Below are 10,093 nucleotides of genomic sequence, written 5' to 3'. Positions count from 1 at the left end.
CCCAGTCAGATGCAGACTTTGGTAAGGGGACCAGTCAGATGCAGACTTTGGGAGGGGGCCCAGTCAGATGCAGACTTTGGGAGGGGGCCCAGTCAGTTAAAAACTTTGGGAGGGGGCCCAGTCAGATGCAGACTTTGGTAGGGGGTCCAGTCAGATGCAGACTCTGGGAGGGGGCCCAGTCAGATGCAGACTTTGGGAGGGCCTGTTAACCCAGTCAGATGCAGACTTGGGGGGGGGGGGGGGGGGGGGTGGCAGTCAGTTGCAGACTTTGGTAGGGGGCCCAGTCAGATGCAGACTTTGGGAGGGGGCCCAGTCAGTTGAAGACTTTGGGAGGGGGCCTTTTTAAATTACAAACACATCAGTTTAAAGTCACCAGGCAGTACTTAATATCACTTTCAAATCTTATATAACAATATCTTAATATAGCATATTTTTAAAATTTAATCCTATACTATATTAAAACTTAATCCTATACTTAAAACTTAATCCTATACTATATTAAAACTTAATCCTATACTATATTAAAACTTAATCCTATACTTAAAACTTAATCCTATACTATATTGAAACTTAATCCTATACTATATTAAAACTTAATCCTATACTATATTAAAACTTAATCCTATACTTAAAACTTAATCCTATACTATATTGAAACTTAATCCTATACTATATTAAAACTTAATCCTATACTATATTAAAACTTAATCCTATACTATACTGAAAGTTTCTTGACTGGCCCATCTGATTCATTTTTAAAAACCAAAATTTTCTGATGATGAAAGCCCCAGGACCATATTCCTGAGAAATTGTGTCATTGGCATTCATTCAGTCCTTGATTGAGCCCTCCTTTTGACACAACCTATATCTAAATCAACTTATAGTACTTTACACAACCTATATATACATGTAGATCTATATCTATACATAGTAGAACTTTAAGCAACCTATATCTATATCTACAGAGTAGTACTTTACACAACCCATATCTATAGCAACATACTAGTGCATGTACTTTACACTTCACTACAAACCTGCATACGTGAGGACTTGCTTGTACCCTGTGAAATTTCTGAAGTTCAGAATAACCGTTCGTAGATTGGCGGAGCGTACTTTGTACTGGTAGGTAACATCCAACTTGATCTGAACGCCATCCTTATTCAGGCACTAAAACACACACAAGAATGGACATGATGAAACATATAATGTATATATATTATACAAAATGTTTCATTGCTGTTCCTGACCTCTATTTATTCCAGTTTTAATTTATAAATACGCTATCAAAGAATGAGGGAAATTTTCCGTGCCTAGTATATAGTGTATAATGGTTGGGTATGTAATTTGCCAATTTTTTTACAAAATTTATTATATTTTGATGAAATGTACATATATGCATTACTTTCTAATACACAGTTAATTTTAACTTTCAAAATAACACTGTGAACAATGATGAACAAGATTCAAATTGTTTATTCTAAATATTACATGTATCTATCAAAGACACATTATATCATAATTTTGTTCTAAAAGTTGCTCATTATTTTTTAAATAGAAACAAGAGGCCCAAAGGCCTTATCAGTCACCTGAGTATTATTAGTTATAAGTATCAGTAGTCCAAAAGCCTATGAAATTTAGAAGAAGAAAAAATTCTGCTTTGAATACTATTATTCAACAAAGGTACATGATTTATTAAATTTTAAGATCACATCCTTCTTTTAAATGCCCTAGAAAGCACCTATAGTGATAAAAAGCTTCACATACATGTAATATACTATAGTTTTAATTTAGTATCAATAGTGCTAAAGAAGATGTTATTTTTAAAATGTTTTATGCAACCGCTATGTACCAAGTTTGGCCCTACCTTGGGGTCAGAACCCCTACCCCGGGGATCATGAAATTTATCATTTTGGTAGTGGACTTTTTGCTCTACATCACTATGCATTTAGTTTTTCTTACACATGTGTTGTTGTAAAGAAGATTTTTGAAATTGGTCAAATTTGGGAAGTTTTTGCCCCGCCCCTAAGGCCCCAGGGGTGCAGGAATTCTGAAATTTACAATTTATGTCCCCCTTGTCCTTAAGATGCTTCATATCGAATTTGAAAAAAATTGGTAGTTGTCAAGTTAAAAATTGTTAACGCACGACACGTGTCGCACAACAGACCCATGACAACGGACGTAGATAGGTCAATAGGTTGCCTGAGTTTACTGAGAGGTTTTGAAACACTTTATTTCTGATTCCTATCAATTTGTTGCACTTCAATCAAAATTTCGTTTTAAAAATGTGGTACTGTGGTTTCCTCATTATTTGTAATACATCATGTTTCATTGATTTCATGCTTTCAAACAATCATGAAATCATTTGATTGACGAAGGGCAAGTTTCATTCAAGAGAAAAGCATAGAGGATAGCTGTCCAAGAATTCCGACAAAACTGTATTCTTTGAAAATTACTAGCAATGAAACCGCAGTATTTAAATCTCACAGATTTCAATTGAATTTTCACATTTTAAGGCTAAATAAAGCTACAGTCATTCACAGTTCATAATAAACAATTCTTACCTTAAGGGAAACTCAAGAGACTTATAAAAACAATTCTTACCTTAAGGGAAACTCGAGAGACTTGTATACACAATTCTTACCTTAAGGGAAAACTCGAGAGACTTGTAAACACTTGGAAATATAATGAACTCAAAACCAGGCGGACCATTGTGCAACCCCTCTCTCTCTGTAGATGATCCTAAGTCCTTGTTGATTGTGTCGTATTTTATACCAACTGAAAATGACATTCATATAATTCATTACTTACAACACAATAAAATACTTTGACCAAAAGCCAGTGAAAATAAGATTAGGGGTATATAAAAAAGAACTAGGCACAGTTGTTTTGGCAGATTTTTTTTTCCATCTAATTCATCAAATAATGAATATGATGAAAGTAGTGATCCCTACAGGTTGATATACAGGTTAATATGATTGATTGTATCTTGTTTAACGTCTCTCTCGAGAATTTTTCACTCGTATGGAGACATCACCAAGACCAGTGAAGGGCTTCAAATTTAGGCCTATGCTCGGTGCTTACAGCCATTGAGCAGTGAGGGTTCTTTAGCGTGCCAAACCTACTGTGACACAGGACATCCGTTTTTAAGGTCATCTCCGAGGACCTGTGACATTCACACCTGATGCCGAGCATTTGGCGATGGAACTGTCACTACCTGTTTTAATGACTAATTAGGTCTGTCGTGGCCGGGATTCGAACCCTGGCCTTTCGCAAGCGGGGCAAATGCTCTAACCTCTAGACCACCACGGGGGTTAGAGGTTAATATGATAGCAAAGTCATGATTCCTAAATGTTGATAAGCAGGCAAAGTAGTGATTCCTATAGGTTACTATGATGACAGAGATGAGATTCCTACACCTTCATATGTAGGCGAAGAGGTTAATCAGTAATCATTGTAGGCAAAGAGGTCAATCAGTAATCATTCATATGTAGGCAAAGAGGTTAATCAGTAATCATTTGACAAAATTGCATTTAAATTCTTACATGCTAATAGCCAAACTGCTTACGACTTAAAAGGTAGTGATGACATTTTTACTAAAGGTTAACTAACAGATGAAATTGTGCCTACTTCAGAAGCGGATTTCCTGCTGGATCCAGTTCACTGTGTAAGTCGTAATATATAAGATATTGAATGTACAGGTAGTTGAGGGTAGCATTGAAAATGTTCACCCTGAGAAAACCATGCATGGTCAACCGAGGCGTAACAAACACTCAAACGACGTCGTCTAACAATCTACAGCGAACCATACGCGCATAAATTTGACGCATGTGATAATTTTTATAATATCATCTATTGTCAAGTCCGTTGCTAGATACTATCACCCTGGAGCGCGTGCTTTCTATTCTCAGAGGGAAATATGTTTTTTCAAATGCTTCTCGACCAATCAGATAATCTGAGTATTTTACATGAGAGTATGATAACACAGTGTCTACTCACTTTCATCAGATGCCAGTTTCTTCAATGATGTGGCTATTAAAGCTATTGTCATTATAACCAGCGCACCAATCACAATCAAAACGGCCATACACTTTTTATCAGCCATGATTCAATCTACAATGAAATATCTTAACAAATCAATATGGCTTGTGCCTGCAGATTTCCTCTGAAGTGAACCAAAATAACTTCAGCTGAAAAATATCATGAATATTTCATGCATAATAAAACTATTTGTATTTTTGGTTAATAGCAGGACAGATCACTATATAATAATTATGGTACATGTCACTCTGAAGATGTAAACAAATAAAAATCATATTTTTGGGGTTTTTTCCCTCTTTCTTCAAAGATATATATACTGTAATCAATTAACAATGAAGTCCATGGAAAAAAGCATGAAATTTGCAAATATCTCACAAATAAAGATAAATTATAAAGCATGAAAAGTCATTATCCAAAGAATCATTTATATTTGCTAATACTTCCAAACTGATATTTAAACATAGTTGTTAGGTTCTACTTTATAATGAACAAGAATACAAATATCAAATTACATGGAATACGTTGAATAATGATGAACTGCACTTCTCTCATTCTTAAAGAAGACTTCTACACTCAAAAACCTTGCTGTGGCCCCACACTGGGTCTAAAACAAACCCCTTACTGTGGCCCTGCCCTGGGTTTACACAGAACCCCTCTCTGTGACCCCGCCCTGGGTTTACACAGAACCCCTCTCTGTGACCCCGCCCCGGGTTTACACAGAACCCCTCTCTGTGACCCCGCCCCGGGTTTACACAGAACCCCTCTCTGTGACCCCACCCTGGGTTTACACAGAACCCCTCTCTGTGACCCCGCCTTGGGTTTACACAGAACCCCTCTCTGTGACCCCGCCTTGGGTTTACACAGAACCCCTCTCTGTGACCCCGCCCCGGGTTTACACAGAACCCCTCTCTGTGACCCCACCCTGGGTTTACACAGAACCCCTCTCTGTGACCCCGCCTTGGGTTTACACAGAACCCCTCTCTGTGACCCCGCCCCGGGTTTACACAGAACCCCTCTCTGTGACCCCGCCCTGGGTTTACACAGAACCCCTCTCTGTGACCCCACCCTGGGTTTACACAGAACCCCTGTCTATGGCCCCACTCGAGTCTATTAGGACAGAAGTAAATGCTATACAAGTATTGGATTATCATTTGTACAGGATAAATATTTCTCCTACTTCCTTATGTATGGTGTAACAGTTTACACACTTATTTCAGCCCCAAGCTGTTTCCAGTGGGAAAAGTTTGAGCAGTAGCTTGAACCACTTTACATGAGGTATTAAAAAAGAGGGTAGAGACACTTTTTTGATAATGTTCCTTTCACCTTATATTTACATGCAAAATTAATCATTTCCATATGCAAAGTTAGGCACACACACACACCCACTTGCTGATTTAGGACTTTGAAGGTTGAAGAAATTATTAAGTTTATGTCCTTTTTTGTTTTGCTTTGCTTGATGTTAAGAATTTAGGACAACTGTGAATTTTACTTTTCTTTCAGTTGCCCTTTCCCTCCCCATTCCACAAAGCAATGACTGTATGTGTGTATAATGCATCTTGTTCATAAAGCCTTCAATCCTTTAATCATGAGCCATTTGTTGTGACAGTCATGCAATCGCAATCATTAAGTTTTCATTTCTCCACACACAGATTTAACATCTTAAGTGTGTACGGTAGTAAATTGTGATGTGGGAAAAAGAAAGCATACATGTATCGATTGCAAGTCTGTATGATACACGTATCGTATCATCGGTATGATCTGTATGATACACGTATCGTATCATCGTTATGATCTGTATGATACACGTATCGTATCATCGGTATGATCTGTATGATACACATATCGTATCATCGGTATGATCGAAATTGGTATACATTTTGTCATTAATCTTGTTAATTTGAATGTGATGTATGTTTAAAGGCATATTTAAACCCTTATTCTTCTAGCAATTTTCATTTATATACCTCTATTATGAACTACATATTAACACAGGATGTCTTGTGATTTTGTTTTGGAAATAATATCAGCATTATAATAATAAACACCATTAATCTAAGAAATCTGAAGTTGTTAAAGTTGTGATATATGTATCATGTATCACGAGGAAGATTGCGATACACAGGCCTACAAAAACACCATAAAAATTAAAAATGGAGGCAGACTTTGCTAATAATTTTATGAATATATCTATTTTAGATACATATCAGCATATCATATCTATTTCAGATATATGTATCACTGTTTTATATCTATAATTAAATATTAAAAAAATACATTCAAAAATTACACATACTTGCAGTTCTATTCTAAATTATACGATACTGTATACATTTCTGGTATCTTGTGTTTTCATGTTTTATATGTACAATGAGGATAGGTACAGCTTTTAATGTTTTATTTATTTTCTATGTATTATGTGTATAACATTCTCTTGTAAGGTATATATGCATTGTAAAGCACCTTTGAGCCTACATAGTGTATGAAAAGGGTGCTATATAAATATGGTATTATTATTATTATTATTACATTTCTGAGATCAGTACTTTTAATCTAATCAGAATTGAACTAGGGATAATTTTAGGAGAGTTAAGTTTTTTAAAACAAGGTAGTTTTGTATTTATTATAAGATAAGGAACTCTTCCTACTTTAAGCTGAGGAGTTTATGTTCCTGTGTACACTTGTTGGTTTCCGGCTTTAAGCATACAGAGCAATTCAATCTACATAGTACTTGTCTATATAGCTCAGTTATCTGTTGAGAAGTTAAGGAAATAAGGGAGAGGGATGGACAGAGAGAAAGAAAGAGAGAAGAGGGACAGAGAGAGAAGAGGGACAGTTTGCTTAAATGTGTCAAAACCTTGTGATATAGAGTGTGATAATTTTTTTGATCGAAAGATTTATTTGCAACATATTCATTAAATTTCAAGTGCCTGTGGAAAAGATGCGGAAAAGCCTATAACTTAGGCCATATTATCATAACAATAGTCAGATACTAAGACCCAAGCACCTGTAGAAAACCCTGTTATATACACCACTTCCATCATATCTAGTCGAAATATTCCACATAAAAGATGGATAACGGGAGAAAATACATTAACAAGTTACAGTGTTAAGCTGTATCTGAGACCGGAGAGCAATGGACGAAATGGTCACTAACCGACGAAGCTGTAGGCCTATGACCTCGCCTTGTGTGCCTATTTCTACGCATTATAGGCCTACAACTATAATTCTAAGACTTCACCGGGAAATTGTAAAGACCATGCAAACTTACCAAATACAGAAATTACCTGTAATGGCGACACGGCGACGATTTCGAAATTACTTGTTGGTCAGAGGGGTTTAACCGGATTTCTGTTTACCAATGAGATATTTAGTAAAACCGTAAATGATCGGGCCGAAAAATTCCGGAGAGAGAGAGAGAGAGAGAGAGAGAGAGAGAGATGACACTAGTCCTGTACATGCATGTTACTAAGAAAGTAAAAATAAAAGATGCTAAAAAATAATATTTTCATATTATAGATATGGCACGCCAAATTCCCAAAAATGAGCTAAACATAGTTTCACAGTTGATAAACTAGGTTTATCGACTGTAACTGAACTATAGTTTACGAACTGTAAACTATAGTTAACGATTCGTTAGCTATAGTTTTCATCCGTAAAACTATATTTAACGGTTGCAAACTATAGTTTACAAATGCTAATTAATCCAAGTTTATCTGTCTTTAAATAAACGTTAACAATAGATTTTGCTGATACATTGTAAATACAGATTCACATTTGTAAACTATAATTTACATTCGTTAACTATAGTTCACAATTGTTAATCCCAGTTTCACAAATTGTGATACTATATTTATCAGATAAACTATGACTTGTAAACCGTAGTTTACAATCGTGAAACCGTATTTATCAGATAAATTATGTTTTGCAATCGCTAATGATTGTTTTCATTGTTAATTATAGTTTACGCTTGTGAAACATATATTATCTGTTAACTATGGTTTAGCCTACAGATGTGAAATATAGATTAACGTCGTTAACTATAGTTTACAGTTCGTAAACTATAGTTTACAGTCGATAAACCTAGTTTATCAACTGTGAAACTATGTTTAGCTCATTTTTGTGAATTTGGCGTGCCATATATAAATATTTTAAATTAAAATTTATCAGTATGTAAAATGAAACAAGTCAAACATGCAATCATTTAATGAGATTAACAAAAAGGCGACCACGGCCTCCATTGAAAATGGTATTGGAATCGTACAAGAATTCCAAATATTTATTCGCATTAATTAAACAATTCATCATCTTACCATAGCTAAATATTCTCTACAGAGATACCTATAGTTATCTTACCCCCCCCCCCTTCCCATCTATCGCGGCCGGCGACAATTTCCTATGGTCTATTGTCTCCGACGACAGAATGTACTGTAATGCAAAAAATATGCCTTGTCTCGGCGCATATTATCGTCGGCGACAATATGTAGTATATATGTACCAACGGACAATATGTACTGAGAGGGTACGTGCATATCGTCACCGAGTATGATATGTTCCAAACGACAAGATGTACCATCATAGTGTGTACTTAAAGCAGGGGCGGATCCAGGAATTGCGGTTACGGGGGCGCCACTTTATGAGGCAGTGGGTCCAGGGTCCTGGTGGAGGTCCAGGGGGCGAAGCCCCCGGAAGCTCCTGGATTTTACAGATTTTATGGGGCTTGAAATATTTCTTCTATTTAGTCATTTGTACTATTTTCTATCAATTTGATAAGGTGAAATTAATAAAATGACCCAAATTTTAAGAGTTTTTTGGAAAAAATTAAGTTCTCCCAATAAAGTAATTCAAGAAATCAAAAGATGTTGTCATTTATTTCTCCGGGAGTGGAAGAAATTATTATTTTTTTTATTGTTTAGTACATTTTCCGAAACAAGATACCGCGATTTACCTTAAATTTGAAAATTTATGGGGGGGGGGGGGGGGGGGGGGGCGCCCCCTCTAAATCCGCCACTGTAAAGGTGGAATTACAAGAACCTTAAATTTTCAAATTCAGACACAGAACACTAAGCATTATGATAGTTTAACTTTATTATTAGCTTATATCATCGTAAAACTTACGAGATAACTATCTCGTAATAACGAGATTTTTTCTCGTAATTACGAGATAGGGGAATATAAATTTATTTTTATATGATACTAATAGGCTTTCGTAATTTATTGTTCTTTGTTTTAGTTTGTTTTTATTGTTTTACATGTAAAACGCTTTAGGGTAATTGTCTTAATTAGATAAAGCGCTCTATAAATGTATAATAATGTAACGGCCAAGCGATTGATTTTATAGTAGCTGCCACCAGTTGTCTTCCTTGACAACAATCCAATATTTTGAAAATTGACTCTGATGTAATGTTTACTAATTTATTGAGTTATATATAAGTTAAGTGAAGTTTGTTATACAACAATGTAATACTCCAGAAATATTTCTGGGACTTCATGCACAGAATATAAAAGAACAATCGTAACAATATCTCTTACAATAGAGTTATAGCGACTGAACCTGGTGCCAATATTGTATGAATTAATACTAAGTTATAGTCTGACCCAACCAATGAAAGGTGAGGATAACAAATCCATATATTAAATTATCATTAGTATAAAATAATAATTGGTTCCCCTCTTTAGATTGATTAGTTGAATTGTTACTTCTATGAATAATATTCTGAATCTTACTCTTACTATTAAATTGTGACTTTACGCCAGTAATTCTGAACACAGGTACTGGGAATGATTCTTAATCTAAATAATTACCTAATCTAATCCTAATTAATTAATTAATCTCCAGATCAGCCTTATCAGGCAACACTGGGAACGTCCTATTCGTAAAGTAATTAGCTATCTCCCAGAATCTTGTCGGATTCTGACTTATATACCCTTTCTTAAGTCCGGGGCAACAGACGGGACAACCCCACCAGGGACGGGGCAACGCACGTACAGACGGGTCAACCCCAACTTTCCCCGGACAATCCAAATCCCCATCAAACCAACCCCGGCTAAGTATTCT

The 10,093-nt window shown here is 35.7% G+C and overlaps 1 protein-coding gene across 2 annotated transcripts; it reads right to left on the bottom strand.

Moving 5' to 3' along the window:
- Positions 1-277: 277 nt before the first annotated feature.
- LOC125682499 (uncharacterized) lies at positions 278-7,427 on the bottom strand. Of its 2 annotated transcripts, none has more exons than XM_056156110.1 (4): positions 7,307-7,408; positions 3,997-4,110; positions 2,642-2,775; positions 278-1,167 (listed from the first exon to the last, which is right to left on the bottom strand). In XM_056156110.1, the coding sequence occupies exons 2-4, from the start codon at positions 4,100-4,102 to the stop codon at positions 1,027-1,029; spliced, it is 381 nt and encodes a 126-aa protein (XP_056012085.1). In that variant the 5' UTR covers positions 4,103-4,110; positions 7,307-7,408; the 3' UTR covers positions 278-1,026. The 2 variants fall into 2 exon arrangements, with proteins under 2 accessions (XP_056012085.1, XP_056012084.1); XM_056156109.1 differs by having other exon boundaries at positions 280-1,167; positions 7,323-7,427.
- Positions 7,428-10,093: the final 2,666 nt, after the last annotated feature.

Source organism: Ostrea edulis, chromosome 2, assembly GCF_947568905.1.
Source record: "Ostrea edulis chromosome 2, xbOstEdul1.1, whole genome shotgun sequence".
NCBI lineage: Eukaryota > Metazoa > Mollusca > Bivalvia > Ostreida > Ostreidae > Ostrea > Ostrea edulis.
This window is presented reverse-complemented; position numbering and strand designations above follow the sequence as displayed.

Coding starts and splice junctions, on each gene's coding strand:
- LOC125682499 (XM_056156109.1), bottom strand. CDS start 4,102: ATGGCTGATAAAAAGTGTATGGCCGTTTTGATTGTGATTGGTGCGCTG. Junction 2,776..3,996: donor GAAACTGGCATCTGATGAAA/GTGAGTAGACAC, acceptor TGTCATTTTCAG/TTGGTATAAAATACGACACA. Junction 1,168..2,641: donor CTCTCGAGTTTTCCCTTAAG/GTAAGAATTGTG, acceptor TGTGTGTTTTAG/TGCCTGAATAAGGATGGCGT.